The 20,343-nt window shown below is 44.1% G+C and overlaps 1 protein-coding gene across 4 annotated transcripts in view; it reads right to left on the reverse strand.

The window, feature by feature from the left end:
• The window catches only part of LOC109875142 (adenylate cyclase type 1-like), a 49,501-nt gene extending 30,361 nt beyond the window's left edge, over positions 1–19,140 (reverse strand). For 3 of the 4 annotated variants that reach the window (XR_004206419.1, XM_031810767.1, XM_031810769.1), the window contains exons 1-4: positions 18,228–19,140; positions 11,472–11,621; positions 11,038–11,156; positions 657–768 (exon numbers count right to left, since the gene is read on the reverse strand). Coding sequence is in view for 3 of the 4 variants with exons in the window: in XM_031810767.1 (XP_031666627.1) it covers positions 657–768; positions 11,038–11,156; positions 11,472–11,621; positions 18,228–18,836 (990 nt within the window). In the remaining variant the exon portion in view is untranslated. The remainder of the gene's footprint in view (positions 1–656; positions 769–11,037; positions 11,157–11,471; positions 11,622–18,227) is intronic. The other variant, XM_020467361.2, reaches the window with a different exon arrangement.
• Positions 19,141–20,343: the final 1,203 nt, after the last annotated feature.

The raw sequence follows: 20,343 nt of genomic DNA on the forward strand, positions 1-20,343 counted from the left end.
CTGCACACACAATGCCAAATGCTTCCACCAAAAGCTAGCTAGCTAGCCACTTTAGTAGCTAGTATTATTATGACTTTTCGTCTGTTTTCATGAAGCAGCTGCCTGTTCTGCTGCGAGTCTTCGTAGTAGCCTCCTGAGTCAGCTGCTGCTGCATTTAGCTGACCCAATGTCACAACATAGCGATCGCGGCACAACATGCTGATCTACGAATTGATTTCTGATAACATTCCCTCTTACTTTTGGGGCAGCATATCTACAACTTGAGGGTAATTAAACAAATCAAGCAAGCTGTTTAGCTTTCAGTAAGGTAGAGCTAGCTGACAAAACTGTAAGCTAGCTACAAGTTCTTCTGTGATAAGTCATGAATAAACCTTCAATATCTTCCTCAATGATAAAGCAGCAAATTACTGAAATCCATGTGTCAAATTCCAAATGACCACAGTACATGACTTGGTGTTAGCACTTCAACAATAGGCACTAGGGGCTCATGTAGATCAGGATGGACCACGTGACTGTATAGCAACTGAACAACACCTTGACCATGCCAGCATGTCTAGGAGCCATTCTATGGAACAGAGTGAGAATGATAGTAAGTTCCATATGTGTCCAGCAGTAGACAGCCAGAGAGAGGGAGGACAGGAAAACTGTAGACTCACTGTGGCCAGCTCATCAAACTTCCCAAAGAGCTCGTTGAGTAGTTTGACCAGTTCCTGGGCTGTACACTGGGACGCCAGACTGGTGAACCCCACGATATCAGCAAACAGGATACTGGGAGAGAGAAGGAGAAATAGTTACATACAAGCTATTTTTTATTTAACATTCATTTAACGAGGCAAGTCATTTAAGAACAAATTCTTATTTTCAACGACGGCCTATCGGGAAACAGCGGGTTAACTGCCTTGTTCAGGAGCAGAACGACAGATTTTTACTGGCCCAACACTCTAACCACTAGGCTACCTGCCACCCCATGCTAAGTCAGACTGTCTCATTGGATTTGTTAAATTACATTTAGAAAGCAACGCCAAAGTGGAAGTGAGTGAGCATTGTCTCTATTCATAATGTGTTTTCCTCCAATCAATCAAACGTTGTGATTAAACGAACCGTGACAGCCAATGAGATGATCCCTGTTCTGTTCCACTGACTGACTGGCAGTGAAGTCAAGCAGATGAACTCAGAATAGAAACATGGATAATTCTTCCCTAGATCATTCTCATAGGAATCAAAGCAGAGCCATGCCCTGTTAGGAACTAGACAGAAATATAAATACATCTCAACCCTTAGACAAACTAACTAGATGAGTAGATATTATAAGCAGACACAACTCATATAGGGCCCAAAGTTTGTCTTGACTGGGGAAAACTCTAGCCCCTAGTTACATGGTGTAACAGGTCCTTAAGGGGACCTAACAACATGAATATGTATCTGTTCAGACCTGAGAAGCTTAGTTATCTTGTATGGAATTGTCCTAACTGCTGGGGTAGCAGGGGAGGTGTGGTAAGGGGATCATTCGTCTTCATCTACAGATGAAGGTTGACCATACTACTTTGCATGTCTGTGTTTAAGGCTCTTGTGGTCGAAGTGCCCTGCTGTCTTTCTTTGGGATGGACTTTTCACAGTGTGACAGAGCATGGACACACACACATACACACACACACATACACACACACACATACACACACACAGCGTGTCCCTCCGGCGTGACGATCTGTGAGCTGCTAAATGCCAGTTTGTCATATCCCAGATGTCAATGTAATGAACTGCAATGGATTCAATTTACTGTGATTGTTTTAATTGGAAGCCATCTACGAGCAGCAAACATTTGGAGTGAGAACTTGAAATATTGTGCTCATGGTGAAACATGAGCTGTGGTTAAACAGCCATTTTAATGCAGCTCCAGTCCTATCCCACAGCCCCAAACCTAAATAGCACCAACCCCCAGCTCCCACCCCAAAACCCACCCCAGACACAAAATGAATTGCCTCTTAAGGACATGAACGTATTCTGAATCAAACAAATCATCCTATTAGGGCCATTTATGTGAGTCGATGTTATTAGCCAAATGTTGAATATTGTCCTCCCCCAGTGCCCCATCACCAGGCCAGGCAGACATAGTTGACCTTCCCATAGTTGACCTTCCATCATGTCCCCCACCCAGATCTCATCTCATCTCATTCCAGGGACCATCTCTTCTCTCTCCCTATTATACTAATGTGTGGCGAGGTTAGGAGCTGCTGTGACAGCAAAAACTAACACATTTCTGTTTTATCAAGTGTATAATGGACCAATAAAGATGGTATTTTATTGTAATGTCACCAAGTCCCTCTGAAGCAGTCAGGCACTAGCTAGAACTAGACCCACACAGCAACCCAGAGGGGGTCAAGCCTAGAGGTCCCTCAGGGGTGGAGTGTGTGTGTGTGTGTGTGTGTGTGTGTGTGTGTGTGTGTGTGTGTGTGTGTGTGTGTGTGTGTGTGTGTGTGTGTGTGTGTGTGTGTGTGTGTGTGTGTGTGTGTGTGTGTGCGTGCATGCTTGCATGAAGTAGTTGTTGACATCAAGGCTCTTGTAAAGAGAAGGACAGAAACATTCTGCTTGAGGAGGTGGCGTGTGTTGGGCGCAGCGACTGATCAATGCCACCTTGAGCAGAGGGTCCCTGGATGGATAATACTGTTAAATCCCTGTGTGAGAGGACAGGTGGCATGTGGTGCCGTGACACACACACACACACACACACACACACACACGACACATCATCAACAGGCATAAAGCCCCCAGAGGGCCCTGCTCTAGGAACACTATACCTGTCAGGTGTGACAAGAATGTGTCAGGTGGGATTCAGGAGACGACTGTGACGCAACCTGTCTGTCTGTCTGGGATTACGCAACAATAGCAGACTGTCAGCAGGCTTAGGCATGTTGCAGTAGTGGTGCATGGGTAAACTCAATGGGGAAGATAATCCAGAAAAAAGCCATGTTTCAACCTGTGTTCTGATAATTGCCTTGTTTTCTTTATTACTCATTAGTTCATGACAACATGGTGACAACAGTCACACAGTGGCAGAGTAAATCAATATCACATCTTTTCTTTGTTATTATATATTATTTATTGTTTTATTGTTTATTAGTTATATTTTAATTTTAATTTTATTTGACATTTTTACTTCAGTTTATTTAGTAAATACCTTTTAAATACTTATGTTTGTTAAAACTGCATTGTTGGTTAAGGGCTTGTAAGTAAGCATTTCACTGTAAGGTCTACTACACCTGTTGTATTCAGCATTTCACTGTAAGGTCTACTACACCTGTTGTATTCAGCATTTCACTGTAAGGTCTACTACACCTGTTGTATTCAGCATTTCACTGTAAGGTCTACTACACCTGTTGTATTCAGCATTTCACTGTAAGGTCTACTACACCTGTTGTATTCGGCGCAAGTAACAAATAAAATTTGATTTGATTTGTTTCATCGCAAAACCAGAGAGAAACATCTATCCGGTGAAGTCCACAAAACAAACACAGTTACATGACCTACAGCATGGTAAAGCAAGTCAATGTGTTAGACGTTTTTAAACTCCTAGACTACTATGTATTTAGAACCACGGAGAGCTACCGCAAGTCGCAAAGAATCTAGGAGCTGCCTCCACTATTCCAGCACCATTTCAACTTCAACATTTCAACATCATCAAATCACCTCTGCTTAGTGTAATACAGTGACAACTTAAATATACCAAAAAGGATTTAGTGTAATTAACTTAAGCTAAATATCATATGGCTGTCCATGGTGCTGATTTCTGTGTGTAGACCTGTGTGTGTATACACACATGTGCGCAAGTAGAAAATACATGTTTACTCACCCAACTTGTAGAGGAATGCTATGTCAACCTCTCTTTCATGTTGCCAAAACGTCTATGACTCCTGTCACAGAGTAGTGCACGCTTTTAGTATTTGTTGTCCTAGACCACTTTGCTAAAATAATTTCTTGCTTTACTTCCTTTCATGGGCAATGATGAGACAGCTAGTTAACATTAGCCTATACTACATCTAACTTAGTTAGGTACATATTGATAAAATAATTGTTTTGGCCTTACTGCAATTAGCCCATACAAAAGCATTGAATAACAGATTCACTACATGGTAAAACAGATAGTTCCAAAAAAGGGCAGGCCAAACCGTTCTGATGCTACAGGCGATTCTGTGAGAAGACTGATTTTCAGGGTGTCTCATGGTATGACACACACAGCTCTGGCTCTGTCACCTTTCACTGCAGATGCGGAAGTGCGACATCGGTGAATGCAGTGGAATGCATTCGCCAATTGTATTGTATTTTTGTATTATGCGAACTAGATATCCTCGGGGGCCCAGGCATCTACTTTAGGGGGTTAATGCTACGGGCTTGTCATACTAAATGTCATTCCTTCGTTGGCCAGACAGGATCAGATACATGGACTACAGATACTGAAACAGAGGGGCGCCATTTCGCTTACTGAGATTCTTTCTCTGGTTGAAACATTCAGCTACTTGCGAATTACGAAAGAGACAGACGGTTGGTTTGTAGGCTGCAAGGATAAAGCAAGCCTCTTTTGGTAGGATGAGGCAGATGGCATTCTTTGCTGACTGGATAATGCTACTGAGATATTTGTTTTGCTGTTATCACATTGTTAGTTCGCAAACAGGCAAACAGGTCTGATGCATTGCTTTCCTAATTTTCTTTGCATCTCTACTTTCCTCTCTTTCTTTCCCAGTATAATTCTGCACACACCAGTGCATATTCTCTCCCTTATTTTCTCCCTCTCCTCAGTGCAACAGAAACAGACACACACAGATTAATGTGCTGTAAATTGAGAGATGAATAAATACAATCTCATTTGAAAGCATCTATGAAATTAGACTATACAGTATTACATTATCTAGTTTACAAAGCAGATGCCCATATCAAGAAGACTTACACTATGGCTGGCATTTCATGTGTGGTTATGTTCTGTAACATATTATGGTTTTACTTAGTAAAGGGCAACTCCGCCACTTTTCAACCTCATATTAATTATCTCCAGCACCAAGCAAGTGTCTACATATGTGAAAATGGCACATTTCTAAGTTTTATAGAAAAAATACTGTAATTAAAGCGAAGAAAATACCCTCCCTCTTGCTAGAAACACATTGCAGGTTTTGAAAATGATTGTTTTTCTTACTTTGAATCCTACCCTGTGATGGCACAGAGAAGCACATTTTATGTTTTTACCACAGATCATAGAAACGCGCCATTTTCACATTATGTAGACACTGGTTTGGTGCTGGAGATAATTCATATTTGAGGTTGAGAGATTGTCCAGGTAGACAGATCATCTACAGAGATTGTCCAGGTAGACAGATCATCAGCAGAGATTGTCCAGGTAGACAGATCATCTACAGAGATTGTCCAGGTAGACAGATCATCTACAGAGATTGTCCAGGTAGACAGATCATCAGGAGAGATTGTCCAGGAAGACAGATCATCTACAGAGATTGTCCAGGTAGACAGATCATCTACAGAGATTGTCCAGGTAGACAGATCATCTACAGAGATTGTCCAGGTAGACAGATCATCTACAGAGATTGTCCAGGTAGACAGATCATCTACAGAGATTGTCCAGGTAGACAGATCATCTACAGAGATTGTCCAGGTAGACAGATCATCTACAGAGATTGTCCAGGTAGACAGATCATCTACAGAGATTGTCCAGGTAGACAGATCATCAGGAGAGATTGTCCAGGAAGACAGATCATCAGGAGAGATTGTCCAGGAAGACAGATCATCTACAGAGATTGTCCAGGTAGACAGATCATCTACAGAGATTGTCCAGGTAGACAGATCATCTACAGAGATTGTCCAGGTAGACAGATCATCTACAGAGATTGTCCAGATAGACAGATCATCTACAGAGATTGTCCAGGTAGACAGATCATCTACAGAGATTGTCCAGGTAGACAGATCATCAGCAGAGATATTGCTCCCTGTGTACTCACCTAAGATTGTACTTTTCTATCCCACGTATTGCATGACTTTGTACAAAACCAAAATTACCTTTCATGCCTATAAAAATTGGCTAATGGTATACAAGTTCTGCCAATGGTATAAATACTTGATAGAACTGCAATGCAGAACTAAGATACACTCTGAATCTACACAGAGAGCTGTAGTGTGTATTCTCTGAAAAGTAGTTATTCTCGGGCAAATCTAAGAAAGCATTTATTTGAATCCCGGTTTCTCTGGAGACAATATGAACTTATACATAGAGGGGGACCTGTATCAGTGATCTTGACCTGATCGACAAATCCCCTGTAGAGATGGAGCACCTTATGTACTCGTCTATTGTCATAACTGGTTAGAACTAGGTTAAAATGACCTTACATATATGCTAGGCTGCAGTCAAAACAGCTCATCAAATTCTGTCAGTGGTATGAATACTTCTTAGAACTGTAATACAGAAACCAGCTACCCTCCAAATGTACACATAGTGCTGTATTGGTGTATATTCTTTGAAAAATAGTGGTTCTATGGGAAACGTTATATAAATACCAGAATTCCTAAAATATCATCCAATATTCAATATATGCAACTTGTTTCACTAGCAGCAATGCTAATGCTGGCTGTGAGGTAAGTCAATATTATCTGGATGAATCACTTTTGTCAATAGAATGAAGTATATTTTAAATGTTGGTGTACTGCCCCTTAAAATGGGAGTCGATTTTGTCAAAATATGTATTTAGATTTATTTTATTTTATTATACTACAATAAAATTTTGGTAAATCGTCTTTTTAGTACTTATGTGGATAGTAAGTAGCACATTATTTAAGGGAAATCTTTACATTTCTGTTTAACAGAATATATGAATGAATTGTAATTTAGCAAAAATGTAGATTTATTTTCATCAGATAACATTATTTACATGTCTAATAATGTTTTTATAATCATTCAGTTTATATTTTGCTATGATTGTTGGTTTTTCCAAAAGTTTCTACTTGGGGGTCAAAATGACCCCCATTGGTAATCTATGCACAGTATGTAAAATATGTTGGTAGTATGAGGGTTAATGAACTGATTTATTTGAAATCAAATAACGCCCACAGTTGTGGAAGATAATAATAAAGTATTGACTAAACTGCTGTAATATTGTTTACTTTGCAGTTACTGCCCACCCAAATCCCATCATCCACCCCCTGCAATATGCTTGGATCTCTTATAATGGATCGTCAGTGGGCACTAACTGCATGTGAATAAGGCCTACAGTAAAGCCCTTTGGTGCAGTGAGAGGCGTAGTGCAATCAGAAGCACTCCATTGAGATGTGTCCATGCTTAACCACCACACACACACTGTTTTATGCAATACAGTTTAGTCTCCACTGCAGAGGCTTAATGCCGAGGCTAAGCAAACTTCCCACCGAACACCTCAATGCCCCAATGCCGCTCTGACAACATAAAGGAAGAGAGAGGGAGGAGAGAGAGAGATGGAGAGAGGGGGCTCGGGGAGAGAGATGGAGAGAGGGGGCTCGGGGAGAGAGAGATGGAGAGAGGGGGCTCGGGGAGAGAGATGGAGAGAGGGGGCTCGGGGAGAGAGAGATGGAGAGAAGGGGCTCGGAGAGAGGGGGCTCGGGGAGAGAGGGGGCTCGGGGAGAGAGAGATGGAGAGAAGGGTCTCGGGGAGAGAGATGGAGAGAGGGGGCTCGGGGAGAGAGATGGAGAGAAGGGGCTCGGGGAGAGAGATGGAGAGAGGGGGCTCAGGGAGAGAGATATGGAGAGTGGGGGCTCGGGGAGAGAGATGGGGAGAGGGGGCTCGGGGAGAGAGATGGAGAGAGGGGGCTCGGGGAGAGAGATGGAGAGAGGAGGCTCGGGGAGAGAGAGATGGAGAGAGGGGGCTCAGGGAGAGAGATGGTGAGAGGGGGCTCGGGGAGAGAGAGATGGAGAGAAGGGGCTCGGGGAGAGAGGGGGCTCGGGGAGAGAGGGGGCTCGGGGAGAGAGATGGAGAAAGGGGGCTCAGGGAGAGAGAGATGGAGAGTGGGGGCTCGGGGAGAGAGATGGAGAGAGGGGGCTCAGGGAGAGAGAGATGGAGAGTGGGGGCTCGGGGAGAGAGATGGAGAGAGGGGGCTCAGGGAGAGAGATGGAGATAGGGGGTGGGGGAGAGAGAGATGGAAAAAAGGGGCAGGGAGCAAGAGAGAGATGGAGAGAAGGGGCGGGGGACAGTGAGATGGATAGACGGGGGTGGGGGGAGAGTGAGATGGAGAGAGGATGAGGGGAGAGAGAGATGGAGAGAGTATGAGGGGAGAGAGATGGAGAGAGGGGGCGGGGGACAGTGAAATGGAGAGAGGGGGCGGGGGGATAGTGAGATGCAGAGAGGGGGCGGGGGGATAGTGATCACTGGCAGTGAGATGGAGAGAGGGGGCGGGGGGGATAGTGAGATGGAGAGAGGAGGCGGGGGCTAGTGAGATGAGAGAGGGGCCGGGGGGATAGTGAGATGGAGAGAGGGGGGGGTAGAGAGGGGGCGGGGGGATAATGAGATGGAGAGAGGGGGCGGAGGGATAGAGAGAGAGATGGAGAGAGGGGGCGGGGGGATAGTGAGATGGAGAGAGGGGGCGGGGGGATAGAGATGGAGAGAGAGGACGGGGACAGGGGGGGAAGGTGTAAACAAATTACTTAGGCATCAAAGCTGGTTAATCATATGAAAGCAGATCCGCCCACAAACCTCTAATTGATCACTGGCTGTTTGTTTACTAGACAGGGAGGGAGGGAATAGAGAGGGAGGGAGGGAATAGAGAGGGAGGGAGGGAGGGAGGGAGGGAGGGAGGGAGGAGGGAGGGAGGGAGGGAGGGAGGGAGGGAGGGAGGGAGGAGGGAGGGAGGGAGGGAGGGAGGGAGGGAGGGAGGGAGGGAGGGAATAGAGAGGGATGAAGGAGGGAGGGAGGGAATACAGAGGGATGAGGGAGGGAGGGAGTGAATACAGAGGGATGAGGGAGGGAGTGAATACAGAGGGATGAGGGAAGGAGGGAGTGAATACAGAGGGATGAGGGAGGGAGTGAATACAGAAATATGAGGGAAGGAGAGAGGGAGGGAGGGACGGAATACAGAGGGATGGAGGGAGGGAGGGGAGGGAGGGAGGGAGGGAGGAAGGGAGGGAGGGAGGGAGGGAGGGAGGGAGGGGAGGAGGGAGGGAGGGAGGGAGGGAGGGAGGGAGGGAGGGAGGGAGGGAGGGAGGGAATACAGAGGGATGAGGGAGGGAGGGAGTGAATACGGAGGGATGAGGGAGGGAGGGAGTGAATACAGAGGGATGAGGGAGGGAGGGAGGGAGGGAGGGAGTGAATACAGAGGGATGAGGGAGGGAGGGAGTGAATACAGAGGGATGAGGGAAGGAGGGAGTGAATACAGAGGGATGAGGGAGGGAATGAACACAGAAATATGAGGGAGGGAGGAGGGAGGGAATACAGAGGGATGAGGGAGGGAGGGAGGGAGGGAGGGAGGGAGGGAGGGAGGGAGGGAGGGAGGGAGGGAGGGAGGGAGGAATACAGAGGGATGAGGGAGGGAGGGAGGGAGGGAGGGAGGGAGGGAGGGAGGGAGGGAGGGAGGGAGGGAGGGAGGGAGGGAGGGAGGGAGGGAGGGAGGGGGAGGGAGGGAGGGAGGGAGGGAGGGAGGGAATACAGAGGGAATACAGAGGGATGAGGGAGGGAGGGAGGGAATACAGAGGGATGAGGGAGGGAGGGAAATACTCCAACAAAAAAGCCCTCTGGAAGTGGAAAAGATACTGAAGTCCTTGAAGAAGCATCGCTAGTCCCCCTCCAGTCGAAACCACAGTGTATCGGCCGGTAACATTCTGTCCATCTAATGCCATTTGGCAAAAACTGACACCCACCACTGACTGAGACACAATTCCTCTCTGTCTGCTTACAAGAAGCTCTGCTCAATGCCAATGTAACCACTACAATAGTAAACCCTCCAGCAAACGCAACAGCATCCCAACTCATACATGTCTATAAATCCACTGGTAATGGTAGAGTGGATTGCTAGTGGTATAAGGCTCTTTTAACTGGAGTTTAAAGCTCTATTCTAGAGGAGACAGCGTGAGCAGGTAATATCATGCTCTTATAACTGGATAATAAAGCTCTATTGTAGAGGACACGGAACGTGAGAATTTGAGCTCAGCCAGTAGGGGGCTTGGTTTGGCGGCCAAGGCAGGATATTGCTTAAGAGCCGGAGGAGTCTACTGCTCACTGAGCGTTGCTTAATCCACCTTTCACTGGAACCTAGAGGAACTATGACTCCCCAGGCCATGTTTCCCTTCCCCAGGGACCCAATAAGATGTGACGCTCCCAGAAGTTGTCATGTTCACCCATGGGCCATGGCATAGTGCCCTCGGTCTGGCCAAAACATGGCAGCATCCTGACCTTGGTGTGAGTTGAGGTTGGGGGAGCGTTCACTACAACTCACGTCGTTAGTTTATTATTGTTGAAAAACTGTTTCGATTTTTGCCCACGGAACCAAAACTTGCCGGTTCTAATCCTGTGAGGGACAGTGTAGCCTTAAGCAAGGCACTGAATGGATGATGGAACTACTCTATTTAGAAACGCAATATAATATTATGCAAGTGACCTTGAGTTGGATAGGGGGTACATTTCACAGTGATAAAACAAACACACAGCAAGGAATGAATATTACAATCAATCGCAATTCTGCAGTAACGATGGATTTGGATGCAGGGTCTTGTTGGGACAAAGCACTCTGTCGTAATGTTAGATTGTGTTACTCTCTCTCCATCTCTGAGTTTAGCTACATCCACAGGGCATGTTTGGTTTCCTTTTGTGGAAATATTATAACACAACCAGACAGTATTTATGCTTCTGCTTTTAGCTGAAAATGACTAAGAGGAGAAAATGTCTCAGTCTGTTAATTCATGGCTAAATGGGTCAAAGAGGGTGTAGGCAATATGTGTGGGGAGTTTTGAGTTGTTTTAAATGAACCAATGCCAAATTTATCACCCTGACGCTGGGTTGGGAGTTCGGAGATTCGGTGGGTGTCCTACCTGACGTTGTCATGGCGTTGGATGTAGATCTTGTGGAAGATCCTTTCAGGAGGCTTCAGGAAATCTTCTTTCATCTCCATTGCCACGTTCCTTGGCAACAAACTCATCAGAAGGCGCTCCTGTGTGTGGGAGAGAGAACGAGAGAGAGAGAGAGAGAGAGAGAGAGAGTGAGAGAGAGCGAGCGAGAGAGAAGAAGGACAGAGAGTTATACTGTATCAGACTTGAGAATAGGAGAGGAGAGTGTTGGTGCAGATAAGAAAAGTGAGAGACAAAAAGGTGGTGTATCAAACAGAATTGAAAAGGTGTGTGAATGAGTCACCAAGTGTGATAAAAAAAAGAAAATGGGGGGGTGAAAGGAGCCATGCATAAATGAGACATCATACACGTGATTTTAACCTTATGCCTTCTGTTAATGTGTGTGTGTGTGTTTGTACCTGTTTCTCATTCTCGTCCTCCATGCGTAGCCTCTCCTCGATGCAGTTGCGTGCCTGTAGGAAAGCCTTCCTTTGGGCTCGCTCAGTCAGGATGCGCACAAACAATCCAGACAGGTTCACACTGGTAAACAGCACTGTGTTGGCCACCAGCTACAAGCACAAACAACAAACAACACAACATTATGCCACTTAGCATATGCTTTTATCCAAAGTGACATAGGATCCCTGCAGAAATTGAACATATGACCTTAGAGTTGCTAGTGCCACGCTCTCACCAACTGAACTACACAGGACTACGTTCTCAAGGCAAGACTGTCTTAAATAGCAAACACATGTATTGACTGTCTGATAATTGTGTAAAGTACATACAGTATGGTGATAGTGAAACTATACATTGACAGGTATCTAGCTAACATGGCTATGCCCCCATACAATGACAATTCCCCCATCCACAGGGCACGAGTGGTCACTGAATGTTTTGATGAGCATGAAAACTACGGCAGTCTCAGTCACCAGATCTCAACCCAATTGAACTTTTATGGGAGATTCTGGAGCGATTCCTGAGACAGCGTTTTCCACCACCATCAACAACACACCAAATGATGGAATTTCTCGTGGAAGAATGGTGTTGCATCCCTCCCATAGAGTTCCAGACACTTGTAGATTCTATGCCAAGGAGCATTGAAGCTGTTCTGGTGGCTCGTGGTGGTCCAACGCCCTATTAACACACTTTATTTTGATGGTTCATTCATTTTGAAAGTTACCTGCATTATATCTTTAAAGGGGAAATCTGTGATTGCTACATCCATTGTTGGACTTTTAAATTCACATATACTGTATATCCATAGATTTTTAAAGAACATAAAAAAATTGTTAAATTATCTTATCCCATCAGAACCCCAAATATAAACTTGTTTGACCTCTTTTGTTTGAAAACCGTGTATTTGAAAACAAGCACTGTATAGCCTCAAAACATGACTAAAGCTATCATGGATGGTCAGTCCATGTATCCATGTATCCATAGCTCTGTCAATGAATTGTAGAGAGGTACAATTTCCCAGTCCTATCCCTCAGTGGTGGGTTGTCTGCTTTGTTATTGTTTCAGCTGTGCTTCTAGCCGAGCATAGGACATGTAGGAGAGAACAACGGAACAACAGAACAACAGAGGCTGGAACAGTGAGTGTTTTCCATGTGGCTGGGCATGACTGGTCCTGGCACAGTGTGACCTTTACAACAACAAAACAAGGCCTGTACACAGAAGCACACACACACACAAATACACACACTAGTCCATTAAAACTCTGGATAACCTCAGCCAGCCTTCCTCACCTGGAGCAATACTCAACATGGAATAATTTAGTCCACAGACCCTGATTGGGGATTGGTCACTGGTGTTTACAAAGTCTACTGTAATATAGGTCATTGACAGAGTATGATGACTGGTGGCGAGAACAAGCATTTAGAAAACACAATACAGGCAACAGCAGCCAATGGGATAATTAGTTACACAGTACTGTACTGTGGGGTTTGTGATTGTATTTGATGAGGGCAAGCTTGATACTGTCAACCTGACTACCAACTGTTATAAACAGGGATCTGACCTGACCCCCAAGGCACAAGAAATCCATGGTCTCACAAGACTGCCATACAGACGACGACCCTCGAATATCCATGAGTGTGTTGGTGGACTCTTATAACAGAAGTCAGCGAAATAAAGGCTGCAGTGACTAATCAGGAGAGGGGAAAGAAAGAGTCTAGCTCAAGTCTTTCTCTCTCTGACTGAGGCAAGGCATGGCTATTGTTGGCTTGTTTACACCACACATAGACACACTGAGGTTCTGAAGAGAAGGTGGTCTATAGGTCCTGTACGGTTACACCGCTGAGCTCATCTTCAGGATTAAGGGATTAGCTTTCCCTCCCCAGGCTGCACTCTGCTTCTGCTAGCACTGTCCTTCACACACTGTCTTCCTGGCCCACATACAGTATAGGCTACAGGCGTGAGATATTATAGGCCACATGCTAAAAAAACAAAAAACACACACAACCTTAACCTGTAAGGAGAAGAACTAGAGCTGATTTGATAGAGCTCAACCTATCCAGAGAGAGAGAGAGAGAGAGAGAGAGAGAGGTAGAGAGAGAGGTAGAGAGAGAGGTAGAGAGAGAGGTAGAGAGAGAGGGAGAGAACGTGTTGAGATTGTCAAGACATTTGAGTTATTTCTGTCCTGAAATAACTTATCTAGCTTTGCAATGCCCTTTCTTTAACTGTCTGGTTGTCTGGTATCTGGTTCAGATCCTCAACCTTGACCTACTTTGATTCTGCATCAAGGATGTTTTATCCTCATCCTCTGAGGCCTAAGTGGACCAGATATTCCCTATGAAACAGAGGCATATGTGAACCCTGTCTGAACACTGTCTGTCTGCTCTCTCTGTGTGGTCCTGTTTGTTTTGTTTCACTCTGTGTTGGCGGTGTAGGATGATATGAGGTTGGGTCATATTATTAGACATATACTCTCATATTAGCTTGATTTTCTATCAGACATGGCGGCTGATCACTTGATCTCAAAGGTGAGATTCCAGTAAATCTTGGATGTGCTTCAGAACAAGTATAATAAGTGAAGAGGCTTTCCATTTTCAGATAATGTGCACTGTGTTTTCATATTTGACATAGGCAGTTACAATATATAAATGGGGAATTGTACATTTGAACGGGATTGTGTTTTCATAGATGATCCCTATTCCCACATCTTGAGTGATATTGAAATTCATACCATAGACCCAAGTCATATCAGTCACACAGGCTATTTTGAAGTCAATGGTGTGAGACAGACACAGCTCTATAGGCTCTAGTGGGTACTGCTCATTCGCCTGCCGCTACCACTATCAGGCTTGAAACTGAGTATGCATGTCGCACATGGCTAGTCGAACGCCAAACGCTTCATTGAGACAATGTTGAAACATCAATCCATGGGGGCGAGTCAGTGGCACATTTTTATTTGTGCCGATGGAAAGCGGTTTTGACATATATTCATTGATTGATAGATTTTTTTATCGATCATTAGAATTCTTGATATCAATAATTCATTTTTTTTATTGATGATTATATTATATATATATCAATAATTATATGATAATGACATTCATGAGAGCGGGATTGCATTTGCATGCTCCTACATACTGTTGCTAGTGAAAGTCTACACACACCTTGCTGTCTACACATTTTGCTGCCTTAAAATCATATCTAAAAAGAAATAAGTACATTTGATCATGTTCCTATAGATCTACACAAATTACTCCACTTTTTAAAAATTGTAAGAACATTTTGGGAAAATGTTCCAAATTCATGAGAAAATATGTTTTCAATGTATTGATTGAGTATGTCTTCACAGCCCATTAGTTAATACTTGGTGGAAGCACCTTTGGCAGCCATTACAGCTGTGATTAATTTGGAATAAGATTATACTAACCTTGCACAACTCTTAGGGAATCATATCCATTATTTTTGTCAAAATGACTCAAGCTCAGTAAATTTGGTTGTGATTCACTGACAGACTACTAAACCATTCAGGAACACTCAACACCTCTTAGAAAGCCATTGTGTTGATCTTTTGCATTAGCATTTGTGTAATTGTTCTGCTAAAAAATAAAACTATGGCAAGGTTAGGTTTTCAGCAGACTATTGCAGGTTTTCCTCTAACTTTTTATCTGTCGAATGTATTTTGATGCTAACATACTCTCCAACCCCTGCCGGAAACAAGCATACCCATAACATGATGCTGCCACCACAATATTAGTCTTATTCAAAATCAATCACTAATGATGTTTCCACTAAGTATTAACTATGGCACACCATTTTTGATTTATTTTAATAAAATCTATCGACGCAAAGTGTTAAAAAGAGTAGCAAAGTGCTTTTCTTTTTACTGATTTGCCTCATGATTTGTCAACTGGTGCACAATTTCTCTGTCCTTCACATCGGAGTGCTGCTGCAGGCTCTGTGCGTGTCTTGACCAATCAGATTCACAGAAAGGTCACACGAGCCGGGCAGGTCGCACGTGCTGGGCACAACACACAAAGCTGAAGGCTCGCTTTCCACTTTCCGCCGGCATTTATTTAGCAAGCGGGAGATGATTGCCTACAGGTCAGGCTACAGTCTCTATGTCTGCCCTGCTGTTAAGCAGTTTTATTGACAGGGGTACAAACTAATGTTTATATCTGTTTAGCTGGCATACAGGCACCCTGTAACGCCTCCTCGATGGCATCAGCTGGAACTCTGTGTTCAGTGCGTGAGTGGGGTCCCACATGACCTTTCTGGCCAGTCTGATGATGGTCTCATCAAAAAATGTCCTGGAGAGAGGAGGGAAGTGTCATGCCTATAATCTTCCTTGCGGTCTTGGTCAGTCTCAAAATGTGGGCTTTGAGCTGCACTGTCAGGTTACCAAATCATGTAACAATGCCATAGAGTAGGATTGACTCAATTGCGGATCTATAAAAGAGGAGCATGATCTTCTGGTTGACACAATAGACCCTGTGTCGACAAATGCAAGTGCTGTTGGACGCTTGAGCACACTCTCCACACGGATGCACCAGCACAGCCCACTGTCAATGTGGACTCCCAGGTACTATGAGTTCACCTGCTCAATGTGCTCTCTGTTTACCACTATGGGGCTGTGGTCCCCAATGGACTTAGGGTCAAGGATCATCTCCTCTGTTTTTTTTCACATTCAGTTGTAGGTGATGTTCATCACACCAGCTGACAAATCCTTCAATCTCTGCCCTGTGGCCAGTGGTGTCAAAGACTTTGTTTACGAGCCTGAGGACAGCAGTGTCGTCCAAGAACTTAACTGTGTAGTTGTTGGGATGCCTGCAGGCGTAGTCCCCTACGCAGCATGAAGCGTATAGGAGAACTTGGTGGAAGCACCATTGGCAGCCATTACAGGTGTGAATGATTTTGAATGAGATTAATATGCTTGTTACCGGCAGGGGCTGGGAGTACTGTATGTTAGGATCAAAATGAATTTGAAAGGAGCAAAGGGCAGGTAAAACGTTAAGAGGAAAATCTGCCATAGTCTTCTGAAAACCTAACACTGCCATAGTTTTATTTTCAGCGAAACAATTTTTAAAATTATAATTCGAAAGACACAGCAGAACGGCTTTCCAAGAGGTGCTGAGTGTTCCTGAATGGTCTAGTAGTCTCAGTCCTGATCTAAATCTGCTTGAAAATCAGAGACAAGAATTGAATATTGTTGTCTGGAAATTATTCCCAAACAAATATACTGAGCTTGAGTAATTTTGGCAAAAACAATGGATATTTTGCCCTTAGAGTTGTGCAAGGTTAGTAGAATATTATTCCAAATGATTCCCAGCTGTGATGGCGGCCAAAAGTTCTTCCACCAAGTATTACCTCTGGGGTGTGAAGACATACTCAATCAATACATGCAATCAACACATTTTCATTTCTTACTTTTTAAAATTATTTTGAAAAAAGGTTCTAAAATTTTTAAAAGAGCACTACGTTGTGTAGATCTATAGGAAAATAATACAATGTAATCCATTTTTTGATTCATTTTCATAGCAGCAAAATGTGAAGACTGCAAGGGGTGTGTGGACTTTCACAAGCGACTGTATGTAGGAGCATGCAAATGGAATTCAGCCCCTATGAAGGTCATTATTATATGATTATTGATATCAACAAATTAATTATTTATATAAAAAAATATTAATTATTAATATAAAATATATATAAATATATGTTAAAACCGCTTTCCACATAATGTGATATATTTTAACATTACTCATTTTTTAACACACAAACAAACGTTAATTAATAAAATATGTAATCAGTCATCTCTCAAATGAAGGGGGTGATGACGCAATCTTTGCAAGAGGGAGGGAATCTGATTTCATTGGTCCTCAACTCGTGGCTGTCATTTCATTCATGATGAAGATAGCGATGAGTTGGCCTGCCCCGGAGCAGGTTAGTTTGAAGGACTTCTTGCCATAGAAATGTACCTGTTAAAAGGTGACACACTTTCGTATGGCCAGTTATCCCGAACTGAACTCAAGTGTTGACCAAAGTTACCTCCTCAAACCTGCTTCGTGAGATACCCCTCTGCTCTACTGTCTGTAGTGGTTATCAAAATTCTCACGTCATTGAAGTCCGAGTTTAGATTGAGCTACTGAGCACCTCTCCGTTCATCATCTCGCACAGCCTTGCACTTTCTACCAGCCTACTGTAGAGCCGCGCACTTTCTACCAGCCTACTGTAGGCCTACATCCAGCACACGCTCGTTATAAAAAGGAAATGCATGGCTTGAGTTCACAATTGTTTCTATTCTACATAAATCTAAACCATTACATATAGAAACCTAAAACATATTTAATTTAAGAATTTAACTTTGTAGGTCTTCCACAAGCGAGACATTGTAGTAAGGTGTGGCTCTTTTGTTAGAGCATGGCAACGCCAGGGTTGTGTGTTCGACTCCCACGGGGGACCAGTATGAAAATGTATGCACTCACTACTGTAAATCGCTCTGGATAAGAGCATCTGCTAAATGACTGAAATGTATACGTTTGAAAAGCTGCCGGTCGCTGTCCAGTTTGACGGTGCTGAACTTCATATTGACATAGGCCTACTCATTGCTTCCTCTCGCGGATGTTATCCCTAATCGGTTCTTCATAAAAGCCGTTACCCATGCCTTGAACAGTCTGGTGGTTAACTATGTATACACACATACAAATTAGTATGCACCCACTTACCGTTCTCCATAATTTCTGCGTCTTGACAGTCACCGAGGTCGCTGTCACAATTACATGAGAGATGGCAATCATTATTCCAAACACTACTGCTAACAGAGTCCGCACGGGCAGGAGTGAGTAGGCGACGAATGTAACCAGCATGAGCTGCCACATGCCCTGCTCCGGGTTGGTCGGGGGCTCCAGCCCCACGGCTCCGAGAGAGAAGGGACAGCAGAGGAACGAGAAGGTGAAGGCGAAGAGCAAGGTCAGGTTGACGATCTGCTGGAGCTGGGTCACCTGTAGGTATTTGACGTTGGTGACAATGAAGAGGGATACGAAGACGATACAGTGGACAGGATGGGACCCCTTGGGGATGGTCAGATTGGGCCCGGAAAGCAACTCCACCACGGCCAGCGTCGATGCCATGATGATGAGCACCGCCAGGGCTTTGAGAGTGGACGTCTGCTCCAGCTTTAGGTTGTAGTTCTGGAACAGAGACTCCAGCTCCTTACAGTCGAACTCGTCCTCGCATGCGATAGTAGTCAGAGGGACGCCGGGTGGACAGTGGCTTTTCTTCCGCCGGGTTTTGACTTTCTGAAACGGAATTTCCTCCATGTCAGGGCCATTCATAAACGAGACACTGGACCACACAGCGCGCCACAGACCGACGCCGGGAAACAATCAAGCACGCAGCCGGTTAGAGGGGAGAGCGTCCCGAATCCCTATGGCTGGAAACTGGCGCACGCCACGCAGTATCCACAGGTTGAAATCTGTTGTTCGTGGAGATCAGTCACCAAGGAAACGTGCAAGCATTTTCTCCCCTTCAGGAAGACTCCAAAAAGTAGGCTCTCGGCAGCTTTTGTTTCACTCGTGCGAGGAATACAGCGTGGAAACAGACTCGAGCACACGACGGTCGAGTTCTGAATCTGACAGCTTTTCGCTAGGCTTAGATTGGATCACGCCTGCGCATTATGAAGTGGAGATAAGACACGTATTAGTAACTCAACAGATCTCCAACACAAAACAGAGATTTGAGAGGTAGCTGGCACTACAGTCCCCACACAGAGCAAATAACTATCTTTATCTGGGCTTAGTGAACTATACTGTAGCCTATTTACTGTAGTTTTAAGTGAGAGAAGTATGTCGATTATTTCATAGAACAATTAATTTGCACAAACTAAAGTAGACTACTGGGTTTCATATATACAAATGAAAACAGGTATGGCACTTCGGGGCCTATGCACAGAACACAATTAATGTCTGTGTATAACATGTATCAGCTAACAGGCATATAAATAACATAATTGCTGTATAACTGTTATATATTGCACTATAAAATGATATCCATGTTGATCCATTAATAGACTTTGTCCATTCCCCAATTAGAGAAACAGTAGCACATTCGCATATCTGTGAGCAGCTGTAAAAATAGCAATGCACAAGGGAGGCCACCTGTGTATTTTTATATAGACAGATATATCACCTCTGACAGGTGAAGAGAGTTGTTTGGAAGATATCAGGAATCATCACAGTACTCATGGATGTGTGAATCCTTGTGCGTATTGCGTGTGTGTGTGTATGTGTTTGTGTGTGTGTTCTGTGTGTCTGCGTGCGTGCGTGCGTTTGTTTATGTGCATGAGTAAGAACGGAGGAGGGAGAGGATTTTTCATGTCTAAGTCATCTTTTTAAAGTTTAAAGTGAAGTTGTCATGTGTAGGAGAGCAGCTTGTGAGATCTGGAGAGGCAGAATGAACACCAAAAACAGAAAAAAGCATGAGAGAAGGATAAATCCTAAATATCGCTTTGTCATTCTCCATCTTCATCGCTCTCCTGTCTTTGTCATTCTCCATCTTCATCGCTCTCCTGTCTTGAACAAAAAAAGACCCACTTTAGACCGAACCCACAGTTCCCCTCTTCTCTCTCTGGTAAACTACAATATTATCCTAACTTTAGGTCCTAATCATTGAATACACAGAAAATCCATAAGATACCATGTGATTCCACATGAAAAACTCCTATATTGGAAACATCTGTGAACATACAGTACCAGTCAAAGGTTTTGACACTCCTGCTCATTCAAGGGTTTTTATTTTTTCTACATTGTAGAATAATAGTGAAGACATCAAAACTATGAAATA

Source organism: Oncorhynchus kisutch, linkage group LG30, assembly GCF_002021735.2.
Source record: "Oncorhynchus kisutch isolate 150728-3 linkage group LG30, Okis_V2, whole genome shotgun sequence".
In the NCBI taxonomy this organism is placed as follows: domain Eukaryota; kingdom Metazoa; phylum Chordata; class Actinopteri; order Salmoniformes; family Salmonidae; genus Oncorhynchus; species Oncorhynchus kisutch.